At 44.4% G+C, this 18,841-nt stretch overlaps 1 protein-coding gene across 1 annotated transcript in view; it reads left to right on the top strand.

The window, feature by feature from the left end:
- The window catches only part of Kcnq3 (potassium voltage-gated channel subfamily Q member 3), a 285,100-nt gene extending 267,727 nt beyond the window's left edge, over nucleotides 1–17,373 (top strand). Inside the window, 4 exon segments of the mRNA XM_021232172.2 lie at nucleotides 1,865–1,996; nucleotides 4,312–4,410; nucleotides 6,448–6,532; nucleotides 8,779–17,373. Of these exon segments, the coding sequence (XP_021087831.1) occupies nucleotides 1,865–1,996; nucleotides 4,312–4,410; nucleotides 6,448–6,532; nucleotides 8,779–9,513 (1,051 nt within the window). The 3' untranslated portion in view covers nucleotides 9,514–17,373.
- Nucleotides 17,374–18,841: the final 1,468 nt, after the last annotated feature.

Genomic DNA, 18,841 nt, shown 5'->3' with positions numbered 1-18,841 from the left:
GCTCCTTTCCTATGAAGTGCCAATATCTTAGGTTTTTGTGGTCCCCAGGACTTCGCCTCAAGATTCAGCGTTGCCGTCTTAACCATACAAAGCCACACGCTGCGTAAGTGATGGAGCGTGGGCTAGTTTTCCTTAAAACATTCTGTTCTAACACAGGCAACAGGCAGGTGTGACCACTGAGCGGCTCCGCTTCAGGTGACTCTAGGTAAAGGATGGGTATAAATCCTGCATCATGATGAGTAAACTGATCAATATGCCAGAACTGTCTTTAGAAGCTGCTGCCACAGTTTAAGTCAAAATGTGCTCGAACTGTGTCACTCAGTAGACATATGCAGATGGGAACTGGAAGGACCTGGAATGGGCAGGGCCTCCGGGCAAGATGATGACTGACCGTAAGCTTGGATTGGCACTATGGACAGATGGGTGGAGTCCTCAGAGGACAGTGGCGTGATTGATTTTCAGGAAGAGGGAGGTGATGGTGTCCTCGTGTTATAATGAACCTGTACAAACTCACGGGTTAGCACCTTTCTAAGGAGCCCAAAGCAAAAGAATTAGAATTACTGTCTGGCTTGATTTGGTTTGCTCATTGGTTTGTTTTGGAACTTTGAGAGTGAGTCTCGTGTAGCCCTGGTTTAACCTCAGGCTCACTATATAGTTTAGGATGACCTTGAACTCCTGATCCTCTGTCTCTGCAAGTGCTGAGATTACAGATACATAACACCATGCTTAGCTGTTATTATTATTTGAATGCAGAATGTCCAGGCATTTCAAACGTGGTCCCTAGCAAGTGGTACTATTTTGGAAAGTTGGCACAGACCTAGCTAGGCAAAAGTTAAACTATAGTATGGTGGTGACATTGGAAGATTTATAGATGTGTCCCTTCTCTATCTTGAGCTCTCTGTTTCCTGGTCTGTGATGTGACCCAGGCAGCTTGGACTCTGGTGGCACCAATTAAATCTGTGTCCACCTCCACACCTTCCCCACCAAACATTCACATAAAACTATCTCTGACGGGTGTTCTGACACAGCTAAGTTGGGAAATTTAATGAGCAGTTATAGAGGAGGACGAGGACTGACCATCCTCAAACAAAAAGCAGTGTGGCAGTGACAGCAACCAAGAGACTTGTTGGCACCCAAGCCTGGTCCAGCTCGGACGTCCTGACCTCTGAGATACGGCCTTCTCAGAGCCATGGCTGCTCCTCTGCAAAGTCACAGAGCACCATCCTTAGTGTCTCTTACTTGATGAGTGTTCAACAGCTGTTCGGAAGTGGTTATTCCTTCAGTTTAATTATTCCAGTGGTTGAAGGAGTGGCACTAGCCAGCCTAATAGACCTGAAGGGACAGAACCAGAACCCGAGGCCAGCACTCTGCCATCCAAGATCTTTCCCTTCTTCCTCTCTCCCCCCCGCCTCTGGTGTTTGCCAGACATGCATTATGTGTAGGAAGAGACATTAGGACTGCGCAGCTAGCCATGCCCACTTTGGGCGTGGTAATAAAAGGCGGTGCAGGAGAGAGGCTCGCTCTCTTTCGGGCTTCCAGTCTGTAGCGAAAGCTGCTGACTCACCTTGGTTGCCAGTCTTCTCTTGTAAGTAATTACCACAATAAATAGTTACCTATACCCTCATCAAGTGTGTCGTTTAGTGTTGCAGATTGGTGTCAGAAAGTGGGCGTGGTTAGAGGCGCAGTTCACCGCCTTTCATTACCACATCTGTATGCGCCTCTAGTCACCCCCAAAGTGGGCGTGGCTCTCTAGTCACGCCCAGAGTGGGTGTGGCTATCAACGCAGTCCTAATGTCTCTTCCTACAATTATGTTTCCTTCACTGTCTGCCCATGGTGAGCCAACGCATCTCCTTTGCCTGGCAGAATTCTCCAGTTCCGCCTGTACAAGAAAAAGTTCAAGGAGACCCTGAGGCCTTATGACGTGAAGGATGTGATTGAACAGTACTCCGCGGGACACCTTGACATGCTTTCCAGGATAAAGTACCTTCAGACAAGGTAAGACGTAAGACGCTCAGCTGCAAGCGCCTGTGCTCTCTCGGCTACTTCGGAATCCAAGTAAGATGACCATAGAGTTTTAAGAGACGGGCATTCAGAAGTCATCCCAAGCACAGCAGAGAAACTTCGGGAACAGAAGTGCCCATCAAGCAGTGTGGGTGTATGGGCCAACAAGTTTTACTCTCAGGCTTGGCGTGGCATGGAGAGAGAGACCTGGGACCATGGTGACCAGAGCCTTCTGTCCCTTCTAAGGGAGATGGTTGTTACTGTGTTCTGTTTAGTCCAAACCTGCAGAGAAGCCCTGAGACATCGTCATAGCCAGCATCAGCTCCATGATGGCATTGATGGAGAAAAGGAGGAGTGTATGTGTCCAACTGTTCCTGACTAGGGTGCTTTGGAGAACTATAAAACGTGGGTCATCTAGACTGTGCAGCTGGTTTATTCTAAGAGTAAAATTCCAACCACAGTGTTAAAATTCTGAGTGTTATACATAGTAGTGAAAATATAGGAAAATTGAAACCATTTAGGGAGATTTTTCCTCAATATATGTTTTTATTTAAATTAGAAACATGAATGCTTCACATGTCAATCCCAGCTCCCTCTCCCACCCCTCCTCCCTTGTCCTTCCACCAGCCCCCCCGAACCCCCACCCAATCCCTACATCATTCCCCAGGGAGGGTGAGGCCCTTCATGGGGGGGATCTCCAAAGTCTGTCATTTCATCCAGGGCAAGACCTAGGCCCTTCCCCATGTGTCCAGGCTGAGAGAGAATCCCTCCATGTGGAATGGGCTCCCAAAGCTCATTCATAAACCATGATGAACACTGATCTACTACCCAAGGCCCCAGTGATTTCTTTGGCCTCCTCACTGACACTACATTCATGGAGTCTGGATCAGTTTTAAATAATACCACGTTTTGATTGAGCTCTTGGGTACTTTACATATATGTATTTTGTTCATCAGGATCTATAAGGTACTCACCACATCACAAGTGCCTTAATGATGATCAGGAAACCAACGTTGTGAGGGCAGAAGTTGACCGGTCAAGAAATTGAACACACAACATAAATATATGTATGTCACAGATGATATCATCACAAAACAAGAAGACAAACCCTGTCTGGATGCAGTCATGATATGATCCAATGTGCTGCATTAGAGTGTGTATGCTATTAACACGTGTCTGCTCAGAAATACACATGGCACACATGATGCAATTCCCTCATATGAGGGACCAGGAAAGGAACTGACTCCATTCAAACTGACATGGTCTTCTTCCTCCTCATCTAATTTAACACTCCCCCACTGGATGTCCTGACTTAGTTGGAGCACTGCACCAGTGAAATTGATGGTAACAGTCCTAGTCACGACTTCCCTTTGTTCCTTGCATTGTAGTAGATAGCAAATCAGGGTTCTATGCCTGCTGACCCAATTTATGGTGTATAAACAAATTTTCAGTCCTGTATGCTACTAACTATGCAAGCATGGCTGTCTGAGAGACAGAAGAAGACCTCATTCTGCCAACAGCGGGCAAGACTCCAAAAATAGCAGGCAGTTTCAGTGTTTACAGAACATGACAGTTACACACTGTCATGATTTTTGATAGTTATCAAGAAAGTGTGTTTCTGGAGATTATGGCTGCAGGTTGCCTGCCAAGATGATGAATTGTGTAATCCCTGGCCATGTGTATACATCAGCGGACCAGGCAGAAAGGAGGACTGACTTCAGATGATGCCTCCAGTGTCTGTTGGAAATGAAGACGAGTTGCCAGAGGAAAATGTGACCCAAGACTGTTCCTGAATTCATCTTAGTAGTCATCCTGACAGGCCTCTTCTGTCCCTGCCCCACAGCATGATGGAAAGCATCTTTCTGCTGAGCTGGTGCTCTGTACAGAAACAGAAGCAGGGTGTCAGCCAGGGTGAAACCATCCTCCCCAGGATAGCACCGAAGGTCTATGCAGCTGAGAATGGAACTTTGAGTCTGACAGTGAAAGTTCTCTCATTAGGTTGTTTAGGGGGGTGGATAAAAGAGGTAAAAGATTAGGTAGGCTTGCAACATGCATGTGGCGTTTGCGTTAAGGAGTAAGACAATAGCCCTCACCCCAACTCTGTAGATTGTCTCCCTCTGGAACCCTGGGGATGAAAAACTGCTGTTGTGCCCCCAAACTGAAGAACACAGACATCCTGGCTGACTTTCTTCCCTCTCCTTATGTATTCAAAACCCACATCTGAATTAGGAAATGCAAGAATTTATGCTCTCATAGCAACAAAGGTATGTGTCGTCTAATTTCTCCTTGTTAATTTTTTCTTCTTTCAGAATAGATATGATTTTCACCCCTGGTCCTCCATCCACTCCAAAACATAAGAAGTCTCAGAAAGGGTCTGCATTCACCTACCCATCCCAGCAGTCTCCAAGGTGGGGCATGTGGTCGTGGCTGATGACTGTTGAGCTCAAGGCGTGTTCAGTGTGTATCTATTCCCCCAGGCCCAGCCTGGGTCCTTGATGTGAGTGAGGTTACCCTCCCCCGCATGAAGGGTCTTGGGCCTTTGAAAAACCCTCTGTCCAGATGACTTCCTGCCCCAATTTCAAGAACACGTAAATGATGCTTGTTTTTATGCTTTGTAGAATAGAAAATAACCAGTTTTCTGGCTATAAAACAAGGAGAAATCCACGGGTCTCGTTGAAACGGAGAGCATATCTGATATTAGTGGAGGGTATGCATTCTCGGTCAGCTCATTTGCTTTCTCCTGCACAGTGCCCTGAGGATCAACTGATATCCCTCCCAAGACAAAATGAGAGAAGGCATTAGGTGCCAGGACCTCTAAAAATTCTCACTCCAAAAATTATTTTAAATTTCTGAACAAGCAATGTCACTTTTAGTCCACTGTTTGCGTTTGTACCTCTTTGTTCCAAAGCATCTTTAAGGCAAGAAAGACACTGAGTGGGGGACTGTTTGTGCACTTTCTTCTCAGGAGGAAGAGCTTTGGTGTGGTAAAGGAAGCCATCTACTCTTCAGCCTCAGGCTGGGAATGAGATAGGGGACAGTGGTACCCGAGGCTGCTGACCCTCTAGTGGGAGTAACTGTTACTGTGTTCTGTTTTAGCCAGTGTTAACCAAGAGCCCTGTTTTCATATAACCTGTTTTAAAGTAGATACCTTCTAGATAACTCCACTTTATAAATCCTTATTTTAAATCATTAGTTAATTAATTTGGAGGCTTTGTATTGATTTGATGTTTGCTTTTGAGACAATGTCTCACTACATAGCCTGGGCTGGCCTCAGGATGCCCTAAAACCCATGCCGGCCCTCCCTCTCTGGGATTGCAGGCATGCAAAACTACATCCGGCTAACAATTTCCTTGCTTTTGAGATGGTGTTCGGGGATGTTTGAAGGCTTCTTCAAGAGTCCAGTGTGGTGGTACACATCTGTAATCCCAGTGCTTGAGAGCACCCTGAGGTATAGAGGAGACCCTATCCCCAAATAAACAAACTAACATATTAAAAAACAGCATATGTGAATCGTTTCCTATGAATTCTCACATCTAACACACTAGCAGACCTCCAAGGAAGATACTTTATCACACCGGTATCATACAGTGACACTAAGAGATACTAACTCCTGAAGTCACAAAACTAGTAAGAGAAGGTGTCCGGGTATGACAGGATAACAATGAGAAATTACAGAGCGTATCTTATGGGCAAAAAAGGGACACTAAAGACTCTAAGTCCCCCGTGTTCACTGATGAATTTTAATTAAATATCAAATGGAACACACCTATGCAGGACAAATGAAACACTGAGATTTACTTCACTTGAAGACACTGTTCACAGAAGTAGTTTAGCAGAGGCAACGGCATGGGAGAGGGAAAAAAATCAGCTGTCAAGACAAAGTCAAACGTGAATGGATTCCAGCACCAGCAAGTTTCTCTGAGACATCTCATCTCCACGTAGCGTAAACATACTGGAAAGAGCTAGAATTTAGGCAGCTAATAATTGTACAGCCTTCCCCCGGTACCTGCCGACATCATTCTAGCATTGTTTTACAGATTCAGCAGGTGTTTGCCATTCTTAACAAAATGGGCCAGATGAAATGTGTATGCCTACTCTATAGAACTTCAGAGATGAGACAGTTCCTCGTCCACCCCCACAGGGTAAAAGCTCTGAGAGTGAAAGTTAAAAGGCTTTCATTTAGAGGAATAAACACTCTAGGCATTGTTAAATACTTGATAAACTTCAGCATAACAAAGCCTCCCTCAGCCCAGCTTCCTGTCTGCTTGTCTTCCTACAGAGGTGAGCAGGCAGTCAACAGCCCTGACTGAGAGTGTCAAAATAACCTCCCCCAGGCTTCATCAGTATGCGTGAGGAAAAAACAGTCTCCTTCCAACTTAAAATGACCCCGCACAGTGAAAACAGATACAATGATGGATCTTATGGAATTACTTTTTTTCCCTTAGGAATGAACCATATGTAGCCAGGGCAGCCACCTCAGAAACCGAAGATCAAAGCATGATGGGGAAGTTTGTTAAAGTTGAAAGACAGGTAAGCCTTACCAAAAAGTGTGTAAGTTTGCTTTGTTTCATTTATTTTTATTTATTCATTTATTTATTATTTTATGGGTATGAGTGTTTTGTTTTATTTATTTATGCATTTATTTATTATCTTATGGGTATGAGTGTTTTGTTTTATTTATTTATGCATTTATTTATTATTTTATGGGTATGAGTGTTTTGCCTGCATTTGTGTATACATGTCACATGCATGGTCGATTCCTGCAGAGGTCCCCGGAACTGGAGTTATAGATGGTTCTGAGCCTCCCGTGTGTGTTCTAGGACCTGAACTCAGGCCATCTGCAAGAACAACGCTTGCTCTTAATTACTGAGCCATCCTTCCAGCCCCATAGAACTTATTTTCAGATCCCATTTTCTTTCATATGGAAATAAGGCATAAGAAATATCACCTACCAACACACACACACACATACACACACACACACACACACACACACACACACACACACACAGATGTGGGAATTAATTCCCTATCCCTAGTTTTTGCTTATACTGACCGAGTGATCACCTGCAAGTTAATTATTGTTTTGAACCTCAGATTTGCTTGTCTGCCACCCAGGGAATTAAATACATCGTAAAATTGCTATGAGGATTAACTGAGCCGATGCATGAGAATGTCTCAGGATGTTGGTGCGCGGTGAATAGTCAACAGGCAGTCACTGCTGTCCACTGCTTCATGGTAGTTTCTCAGCAGGCGCCAGAAGAGGCCAGCCCTTTGTCCCTAGTCTCCTGTCCCTTTCTGTTGCTCTTTGCTCTAGTCCCAGCCTGTGGGTGACCTTCCCTAGGAGGCCTGGCAGGGGGCCAGGTTACGGGGAAGGGCCATCCAGGTTACAAAGAGAGGCCAACTCAATAGACTCCATGTAGCTCATCTCTGTAGCCCACTAAATAAGTGACTCTGTCAGTCACCTCCAGGACTATCATCAATCCTTTTATCCATCACCCTAAAACTAGATCCATGTAGGGGAGATGGAAAAAAACTCAATGATTGGTCTCTTGCTTCTTACTTTTGAATTTTAATTTACAATCCTAGTTCTCATATTTACTAGCTCTGCAACCTTTCACAAGTTGTCATCTCTCTGGTCACTGCTTCATCACATGTGGAACAGACATCACAACAGTATTCACAGTGTAAGGTTGTAAAGTTAATTAAGTCAGTAAAGTACATGAAATAAAGTTTGGGGCATTAGGTGTCTAGGAGACTATTCTCCGTTTAGTCCATTCCCCCTTGGACCAGTTTCTCTCTGCCCACTGGGTCCCCACAGCTGCTTATAAGATAACCACTCAAAGACTTAATATATATTTATGATTGTTTGGCCAATGGCTTAGGCTTACTACTAGCTTGCTCTCTCTTAAAATATTAACCCATTTCTATTAATCTGTGTACCTCCAGGTGGTTGTGGCTTACTAGTGACACCCTTACAAGAGTCACATAGCTACTGCCTACGTATCCCTTACAACTATGACTCAGATGTACCTTAGCTGTGACCTACCCTGAGTCTCAAAACCTCATCCATCCAGTGAAGTCATTCACTTGCCTGATTTGGTGAACTGTGAGCTATTTGGGGGCAAATATCACACATGAAGATGCACAGACTTGTGTTTATACACGAATGTTCATTGTCGGGGATGAAACATCTCCATCACATATAGATGTGCACACACATGCCTGTACATTTGTGCTCACAAACACTCAAACTTAGGGATGCCATAACCAAAGCAGACTCCATCACTGCCTCTGGGCCCCATTGGGTCTCTAGGTCTGTAGAACTCCATTGATACTGACAGTGCCCTCCAGAGCATATGTTATCATGGATACTGATAGTGCTCTCCAGAGCATATGTTATCAGGTATTGATAACAGACACTGAAAACCTGTATGCTTGCGTACAAGGGATCTCTCAAAAAGACAAAAACACAGGGACCTCAGTCCTTGACTGAAATAGTAGTATCACCTCTTCCAGAGGGGACAATGAAAGCCTGTCACACTTATTCTCAATCTGCCTGTGGGCTTCTGGTCTTTGACTCCAGGTCACACCCTTGCCTGTGCCTTTCTGGATGAATGTTAGTATGTACATGGGACCTTCTGGCAGAAGGCCCGGAGTCAGTCAGAGCTGCCGTGATCACTAAGACTTACACAGCATCCCTCCCGAGAGGCAATGGCACAGTGAGTGACCCTCATCCCCCGGGAGTGGTGATCCCAGATGCTTGTGTTTTCCAGGTCCATGACATGGGGAAGAAACTGGACTTCCTGGTGGACATGCACACGCAACACATGGAACGCCTACAGGTGCACGTCACAGAGTGCTACCCCGCCAAGGAGGCCTCCTCCCCCGCCGAAGGGGAGAAGAGAGAGGACACCAGGTACTCTGATTTGAAAACCATCATCTGCAACTACTCAGAGACAGGGCCCCCAGACCCACCCTACAACTTCCACCAGGTGCCCATCGAAAGAGTCGGCCCCTATGGGTTTTTCTCACATGACCCTGTGAACCTGACCCGAGGGGGACCCAGTTCTACAAAGGCTCAGGCCACCCTTCCCTCCTCGGGAAGCACATATGCAGAGAGGCCCACGGTCCTGCCCATCTTGACTCTTCTGGACTCCTGTGTGAGCTACCACTCCCAGACAGAACTGCAAGGCCCCTACTCGGACCGCATGTCACCCTACCAGAGACGCAGCATTACTAGGGACAGTGACACGCCTCTGTCCCTCATGTCTGTCAACCACGAGGAGCTGGAGCGGTCTCCAAGTGGCTTCAGCATCTCCCAGGACAGAGATGATTATATGTTTGGCCCCAGTGGGGGATCGAGCTGGATGAGGGAGAAGAGGTACCTGGCCGAGGGGGAGACGGACACAGACACAGACCCCTTCACGCCTAGTGGTTCCATGCCTATGTCATCCACCGGGGATGGCATCTCAGATTCCATATGGACCCCTTCCAACAAGCCCACTTAGAAGGGGTCACTGGCTGACTCCTGGTACTGCAGACAGACTGTGTACAGCTCACTTACTCTCACACCCGGCACTTACAATGGTGTAAGTGGCTGTGTCAGGCGCATGCATGTGCGTGGTGGCCCCCGCTACAAGCAGGGGCTCCTCACGGCCTTCTTCTTCCCTATGTCACTGCAACAACGTCGCTTCCTTTTCAGCATGGTTTGCATGACTTGACACTATATAAACTGCACTGTTAGTCTCTTCTAGATACACATTTATCTGCTCTTCTTACTTCTAATCATGATCGAACAAGTACAGGGAGACTTATTGATGAGCTGTGCTATTCATTTGGTTGGCTGGTTTGGGTTTTGATTTGGATAAACTGAGAGCATAATTTAAGTTATTTCTAGGCTCACTTCCCCTTTGTGTAAAATGCTCCAGTTAATCAAATGTTTTCTAAAGCAAGGAAATAGTTTTCCTAACCAAAACATACTGCATTCCAATGACGCTGTCTACTGGGCAAAAATAGAGGACAGGAACAAGATACTCAATCAATATCCAAAGCCAAGATTTTAAAAAATCATTTCACTGAAGGAAGGCTGGCAAATTATTTAAAAAGCTCCCAGGGGGACTTGGTCTACTCTTGTTCAGTACTGTGCCTCGGTTTCCTTATGTGTAAGATGTTGGTGATCCAAAATATGACATTGCATGCGTTATGGATTGGTGAGGAGAAATCTTACACACCTACTGCAAACAGAAAAATAGTTCCCAATGTATGTAGCCAAAGATAATGAAATTTACCAGAAGTGGGGTGCCCCTCTAGGCAGGAACTATATCTGGTGTCTTCAAAATAAGATTCCAACTCACTCTTCTGCCTGTACTTGAATCCAGAGTGGAAGTTAGACTCCAGAGCCAGAGTCACTGTCTTTCCAAGCCCTCTCTTTAAAGGTGTGTGTTTGGGCACAAGGCAAGTGACAACCCTGGAGACACTTGGCTGTCATGCGGACAGTAAGGACTTGAAGCTCCTCCTGGCCTGAGTTTCCCTGCACACTGTCCCATTTCACACTGGGATCCAGAAGTACCGCCAAGACACCAGCACTCTCTATCCATGGGATACGGTCTCCACTCTTTACTCAGAGCAAGGAGACGTCTGCCGTGACTGCAATGCATGCCCACTTGATGTTTTGTTAAGTGGGATCCAGGGTGGGGAATACAAACTAGTTAATTAATATACAAATAGGGAGAATTCCCAGAATCACCCTCTCTTTTACTCCCCCAGATTTTCTCAAGGAAAGTACTAGAACCAGAAAAAAAAAAGTCGTAAGAGCTGCTGAAGTGTCAGCCAACAGCCTGAAACCCCTGCCCGCTGCAGAAGGGCTCATGTTTAAGCACAAGTCACCCTGTGGCCTCCTGGGAGATATTGCTACTTGCTAAAATCCTCTAATGAGAAAGGTTGGACTTTGCTAGATCACTATGGTACAGTATTAGGGTCTCAGTCTTTTCATGCACCTAAACACTTGTTTTAAATGATTGTCATGGTGACCGTCAAGGTGATAAAAATATCCTAAGTAAGTGTTTACATGCAACTGCTGCCAACGCTTTTGCTGTATTGTCAAGATCCATAGATACTATGGCAGATATCTGGTTGGTGGTCTCAAAAACTCCTAATACTAGTGTTTTGCCCTGTGTTGGCTAGAGATTTCTCAGAAATCTGTTTCTTTCAACCCACATGCTAGTTAGTCCCGTACAAAGGGCTGAAAATAAGTGATGATGAAAGCTTGTCCCATGATTATAGGTACTTTAATCCAAAGCCCGGAATTCCGTGAATGATGGCAAACACTGTGAATGGTAGAGAAATAGCCTTCATGGATGATATCATGAGTGGATATGTGGTCGCTGACCTTTAAGTCCAAGGCAGGCAATATATTAATACAGTCACACACATTGGATGTAAAGACTTCCCTTATGGTTTTCAAATTGACTTTCTGGCAATCAGAAAGACAAATGCTGTGGGCCTGTCCCCTTTCAATATGACTTCTGTGGTGCCGTTGGGGTTATGAGAAAACTTACACCTCCTCCTAGGGACTTGGCTCTTGAATCTGACTTCTCTAGAATTTTTTTTTACCAGAAATAGCTGTACTATCTGGCACCTAACATATGCTGTCCGTCTTTATGTGCATGAATTATTAGGAGTGGAAAGTGGAGAACAATGTGTGCCATGTAGTTAGTTTTCTCTAACATCGACGGCCTTTCAGAACTTCCCAGCATCGGTATGTTACGTGTAGATGCATTACTTCAGGAGCTCAATGAAGTTCTTAGCCAAGAATTCTTTGAACTGGAGCTTGCATTGTACTCCAAGCAAGCTCTAAGCCAGCAGTCTTGTTTTCCTGATGATTCAACATCAGAGGGGCGGGAATTAGGCTTGTGTTCACTTTCAACTTAGTAGATGTCTAAGTTGTCTGTATCAGAAAGGCACAAGCAAATACATACTGTGGGAAGGACATATGCTATGAGCCTCAATAGCTGATCTTTCCTATCTAAGAAAACAATCAGGAGAAAGATGGTCTGGAGCCCTTCTACAGTAACATTCTCTGAAAGAATTCTAGACCAGCAAACCAAACCTACTCATCAGAACCTGGTCACCATGGCTAGCGCTGAGGATGCAGAAGTTTTACCCTGGACCTGATATGACAGTGTATGTCTCATAAAGATCTGTCATAAGTCAAGATAAATGAATCTAAGGACAGAATAACCCTCAAGAATTGGATAACATGTCCCAGAAACCACACCAGTAACTCTGCAGCCTGCTAAGGAAATCTTAGCAGCTGTGGAAGGATGACATGAGGCTGGAGGTGTAACTCAGTGGTAGAGTACTTGTCTACCATACAGAAAGTTCTGACTTTGATTCCTAATATCTCACAAGACAACACATACACACACATATATTCATACTCATTGGGGGGACATATTTTAACAAGATAAAAATGAGTGAGAAGAATCCAGTTTATAAATGCTAATTAAAAGGTTTCTATTGGGCTGATAAAAGTGAGTTTAAGTTTTGACTCTTAAATATTATCATACAGGTGAATACTAAAAACATACAAAAACTAGAACTGTGGAAGAGAGAAAAAGAAAACATTGAATTGAGAAAGCTCTCTTCAATAATTATCTTTAAAGCTTAGAATTCAGACTTATCAGATATGGCACTGATGTTTTAAAATCTTATTTTTGTGAAGAAGTAAATAGAAAACACCAAAGTGTATAGGTAAAACCAAACTAATTAAATGAACAATTATGCATCTTACATCACTTGTGGACAAAGCAGCTCCTAGACATTGTAGCTCAAGAGTAAGCACCCTTAGAAAACATAACATAACAGAACCTACTCGAACTTTGCCCAAAAAAAATCATCCTCATAATTCTATGCCACTCTGGGAGTGCAATAAGGAAGTACTCGTTTGGTTGTTCATTGGGCAAGATTTGCTAAGTATCACTGAACACCAAGGGTTGGGCAACAGAAATTCAGAGACCGGAGTGTGGTTTCTGCTGTAAGAAATCTGGTGACTGCAACTGTCAGGGATCCTTTTAGACTCTTCCTACACTTGATTTCGGAGCTGCAGACAACTGTCCTCCAATGGGCATGCTTCCGCTTACAGTGGGAGGGGGCAGGGCCTGTCAGGGGATTGGGGTTCAACACAGAAGAAAGTGGAAGAAAAAGTGACTGATCCTGTCATCCAGGGGAAGGCGAGGGTCACTGAACGGGGACTCTACATTTGGACTCATCATTCTGAGCTCTATAGCCGCCAAATGAGTGATGTAAGCACCTGGGCTCCGAGGAAAGTTCCCGGAGAAACTAGCTTTCTCTTCTGTATCCTCGCCACGATGGAGGTCTGGCAAGCAGTTGGGGCATCTATTTCATCATATGGACCAAAAAGAGATCTGGCACAGATCATGGCGTAACCTCTCCCTGAAAAGACGGAAGTCACTCTGCCCGTGGGAAGCTGCAGATCAAAGACTTCGGGAAGAAAGAGAAGCAGCGACCTCACAAGTCATCTATACTTTTGACAAGGCTGCCAGGTAGACCCTGACTCCCATGATCCATTGCTACAGAGATTAGACATCTGTGGTTCTCATGACTATGTCCCCAAGGCATCCAGGACCACAGAGATTTTTAATTTGCTTTGGGGTTTTGGGATATCCTTCTGAATTTATCTTCACTTGTCTTTGAAAGCATGCTATTGCCAGCATGAACTTTAACCTACACAAGTGCGTTCTGCATCCAAAAAAGAAAATTCTAGAGCTGATTTTACCCAGATTGAAACCGAGTCATCTATACCCTAAACAGGGTACCAGGCAGCAGCTCAATACCTTCCAGCTTTAGGAAGGATCCCAGATTAAGGACCACAGTACCTATGTAGTTTTCGTTGTTTTTGCAACCACGGAGTGATGATAGTATCAAACAAATTAAAGTGATATTGAGATGTCTTGTATAAAAACTTGGGTTTGGGGGACATTCAAAACTATTTCATCCTATTTTAAATTTTAAGTGAGACAATCAACTATGTATAAAATCCTCAGTACAGTGACTGGTCCATACCAAAATTGCTAATGATGATTTACGTCTGCTTTTACAATATGTGTGCACTCCGTAACATTGATTAGTGATATTACCTATGTCTCTCAAGTTTACACCAGAAAATATTTTTTTAGGAAAAAAATGCTGGGGGAGATATAGTCAAAATTATTGCATGAAAAAACTAGGTTTTTTTTTTCTGTTGCTCTTTAACCATGTACCTGTCTGCAACATGATTTTTTTCCCATCAAAGTGTGGAAGATAAATACTGGGAGGAGCATTGAGACTATTGGTTCTTGGTGGCTAGGTGGTAACAGTTCTATAGAACAGAGTGCCATGTTCCCTTTTTAAAAATGACTTATAGGAGAGACTATTGGATCTTGGTGGCTAGGTGGTAAAAGTTCTATAGAACAGAGTGCCAGGTGTAGCCCTGTTCTCTTTTAAACAATGACTTATAGGAGATACAGACAAAGAGAACTAACCAAATATGAAAGGAAAACCACCTGTGGAATGATGGCTACCAGCAGCACCCTTTCCCTGACTGGGACTTCTTCAGGAGGAGGGTCGGAACCTGTTCAGACTCTCCCTTGTGGATGGGATCTCAGCCTTCGGCAGCCTCAACTTCAGTATCTTGGGTCAGGTACAGTTCAACAGAATTGCGTAGGTATAGTTTCACAGATTCTAAAGTGTTTGTAGCAAGACCTTGGTCACCCACATGATTTTAGGGCAGAACATGCATGTTCAGAGAATAGGGGCTTTAACCAGGTCTCATGGTGACTAAAATAAAGACTGAGTAGAGAATGAACCTAGATCTCAGGTCTCCTGAGCCGTGTTCCAGATGCTGACCCTGGAAGATAAACAAAAATTGCCATCCTCCCTTGAGAAACAGCTGAAGTTGAAATACTTTTTGAGAACCTAACTCTATCTCTAGAACAGGACTGATGCCCCCAAGATGTCCCTTCTTCTGAGTATCTCATCATCAAGGAGCCCAGGTAAACCTCCTGCTAATGAGTACAGAAAGACAGAAAACAACCTTTTAACCGTGTCCATGACTAAGGCCCACCATTATGATTTTCTCACTTTGTCTCCTATTGTGCCAAGATTGGGCAGGGTCACTGGTTTGGTCCATCCATTTGACGCATTCAGCTACACTGACACCTTGGGCTGCATCCTTAGATGCAGGTCCGCTGAGGGAGACGTCTCTATAGATGAGATCTAAGTAGGACCTGATTTCTTTGGGAATCAGACTTCCCACAAATTTCCAGTTCAGCCAAAGGTGACTCTTGGTACTGGAATATCTAGGTTTCATCTGACCAAACCTGGTTCTTCTCACTTTACCCCCAGGCGATCAATCCCCATGCTAAGCCATTTCATAGCAGATATTCTTTGGGCCTTTGCCAAAAACTGCCTAGATTCGGTTCTGCTCAGAACATACCACGTCTGTGTAACTATGGTAACACTTTAGGGAACAAACTGGCCTTCATGACTCTTGTACAGATCTCCAGAGTCTCCACTTGGGCTGGGCTTACATTTGCCAGAATTTGACAGTGTTCCCCAAGAATCTATACAAAACCCATTGATAAGATAGGATATGTTGATGATCCTGACTTGGCTGATCCAAAACCTCCTGAAAGAATCAAAGAGAAAAGTGACATGGGATGTCTTTCGTTGACTGAATTATTTTAAAGATTGTCATTCTGCCTGAGTCTTTTTTTTCTCTGAACAGCCCTCCTTTGAGAATGAAGGAAGTGCCAGTAAAGAATAGTAATTTTTAACATAGTATTAAAAAAAAACATAGATCTTTGTAACCCAAGAATGGCTTATGTTAATTAGCCACGCCTAGTGCTTAGGAATATACCGACTAAAACTGGAAACCTAAGAGTTATGAAAATGAGAGAAAGTTTGCTTGCAGTGCTCCGGTTCCCAACTCCGTCCACAAAATTGAGGTCTGGACTAGGAGAACAGCTCCCCCTAAGTTCTTCTTAGGAATGGCAGGCATGAGAGGTAGTTCTCTATATTGCCTGCACACCGCATCCTTACCGCACTTGAGGGCTGTCGCTGGCTGCCCAGAATTTGAAGCTGAGAGAAGGACAACCACTTAGATGTCACTTATTGCAAGGAAAAGAGATTTTACAGAAATCCATAGACCTCCTAGCTCTGCCCCTACACAAATCCTCCCAGACAGTAGGATTGTCCTCAGTCCGCTCCAGGGAGAAGACGGGTGACTGTGTCAGCTGCCCCCTGCTATTCAGCAGGTCCGCTGCATGTTTTCACAAACCAGCTGTGGGAGGCAAAAAGTGATGCCACATAAATTATTCACAGGGTTCACACTGGAGTCCATTAGCCCTTGGAGTCTGGTGGTCACAGATACTCCCAGAAACACCCTTTGTTCTCTGTCCCCACAGATCCACTGTCACTGTGTTTATCTGAATGAGTTCAAAAGTGCCCTAGCCTCAGTCCTGGACTTTCCTCTTCTGCCTCAGACTGCATCTTTATTTTAGGGCTTTGAAATACTGTGCAGACACAAACGAACCATTAAAGCATGTTCTCTGAGAGACCAAGTGGGCAGATGGATTATGTCTCCATTTCTCAATATTAAGAGAACATGCATCTGCATGGACACTTAATGGGTCTCCTAACAGGGAGATCCTTTACCCTTCTGAATCCAGTTCCAGGGAAGGGGAGATCAGCTCTACCCTCCCGCCCTCCCTGAGGGCTAAGTAGAGGATTTGGACAGCCCTTCAACCCACAATAGCAGGTGCAAGCTGTTAGAGAGACAACCTGTGTCAGGTTCTAAAAATCCGACGTAGGGTGGAAGCACGTGATCAGATTTGCCAGTCCTTCCTGTTTCAACTAGAAAAAAAAATCTCTTTCTTCAGACGGGCTATGAATCCTATTCCCCCCTTTTCCTAATGTAGCAGTGACAGAACACACCTACTGTGGAAAGGCAAATTGATGTTTCCAATGATGTGAACCACTGTATTTGATTTTAGGTTGGATTTTCTTTTACCCCTTTTTACGGCATAGAATTCTGGTGCCTTGCTCCCTGGATTTGTCTCCGTGCTATGAGTAGGCTCTCCACATTCTGGCTTACACGGGAACACAACTATTCCACAAGTGCCCTTTAGTGCTCTTTATAATATGGTTTCCTGTAATTTTTAAACTGTATGTGTAATTTATATTCTGGCTCTGTCCAATATTTGACAACTTTACTAGGTTGATTTCCATATATATTATGCAAACAATTCTTACCTGATTTTTTATGTTCTATCTCAAAAATCAATAAAGATTGCACCACTTATTAATAAGTAGGTGTTTCAATGATTCTGTGAGAGATGTTTCAGAAATGCTTCAGAATGGCTCTCGGGGGTTTGTGTTATTACAGGTCAAAGTCACTGGTTGATGATGCCACAGAAAACCCCTACAAATAGTCATGGCCTAATACAACAAAGATTTATTTCTTGTCCAAATGAAAAGCCACTGAAGATTGTCTCAATACTTGAGAGTGATGCAAAGACTTAGGGTACTTATAGCATGGAATAAACTCACCAACGCAGCCAGGAAGGGGAAAAAATGGAAAAGTCATACGTACCATCCTCTGTCTGGGATTCCATGACTAGCCCCTTCTAGTCACATTTTCATTGGCCGGACTTTGTCACATGGTATGGATTGGGATTTGTAATCTTCAGTAGAGCTTGACATGAGGAACTGGTGGTAAAGCTAAAATCTTCCCCTGGAAATGACTAAAGTTTTACAAATATGCACATGAAAAAGAATGATTCTGCAGAATTTGGAAAGAGTTGTCTCCTTATTAGTGGTGCACATATCAAAATAAGCAAGCTAGACTATGTCAATTCTCTGTTGTGAATTGGGTTATAAGTGAGTATACAGTTTTCCAACTCTGTCTCCTTAAACATTGGATATTTATGAGCCTCGCTTATATAACATCCTTGCTTGTTTATGTCCAAACTCCATTCAGTTCTGTTAAGAACTGCTTGCTTATTACTTATGAGAGATTTACTGGAAGCCTACCATGCGGCCAGCAGTGGAGGTGCACTGTTTCGCCACCCAATAACAGGACCACACTAGCACTGAGATCATTTCCATTCGGTAAGATGCATGATGGTGGAGACGTTCAAGAGTATGCGCCCACACCGAGAAAGGCGCAGGCTCATAGTGCAATCGTAGGAGTGCTTCTTAGAGGAAATGAGTCCTCGGTGGGATATGCAAGGTGATTCGGCAAAGCCGCAAGAGAAGAGGATTGTAAGAGCTGAGAAATACAAGACAAGGTGAGTTCTATTGAAGTTGGGTCCTTTTCCATGGTGCCCTCTCCTGTGGTAAGCAGTTCAAGGGTGAGAATATTCTTGGAGGGACCGGGAACATTCCAAGTGTGAGGGCAGCATTGGGGAGGAGCTGAGTCCAGGAGGACAGAGGCTTTCGGCACATTGACAGTCTTGGAAATCAGTATCCTTAAGTCAAAAGGACCACAGGGCAGGGAGAAAATGTCACCCCTTCTGCCTTGGAGCAAACTTCTGCCTATATCCAAGGTCTGAAGCCTCATCCTATCTTCTGAGCTCTGCCCTAGCAGCATCCTCAGACTGTATTTTCAGAGTTTCCCTTTCCAAGGGAAGAACACCCTCCTAACTAAAAACCAACGAGATTGTTGGAGCCCTGTGTTCTTAATTCCTATCATTGACAGAAAGCAATGCACCCTATTCTCCTCCATAACAAATGCCATCCTCCCAGGGCTCAGCCCCACACTCTCCACCTGTGGCC

This window comes from Mesocricetus auratus, unplaced genomic scaffold (genome assembly GCF_017639785.1).
Source record: "Mesocricetus auratus isolate SY011 unplaced genomic scaffold, BCM_Maur_2.0 Super-Scaffold_100023, whole genome shotgun sequence".
NCBI lineage: Eukaryota > Metazoa > Chordata > Mammalia > Rodentia > Cricetidae > Mesocricetus > Mesocricetus auratus.
This window is presented reverse-complemented; position numbering and strand designations above follow the sequence as displayed.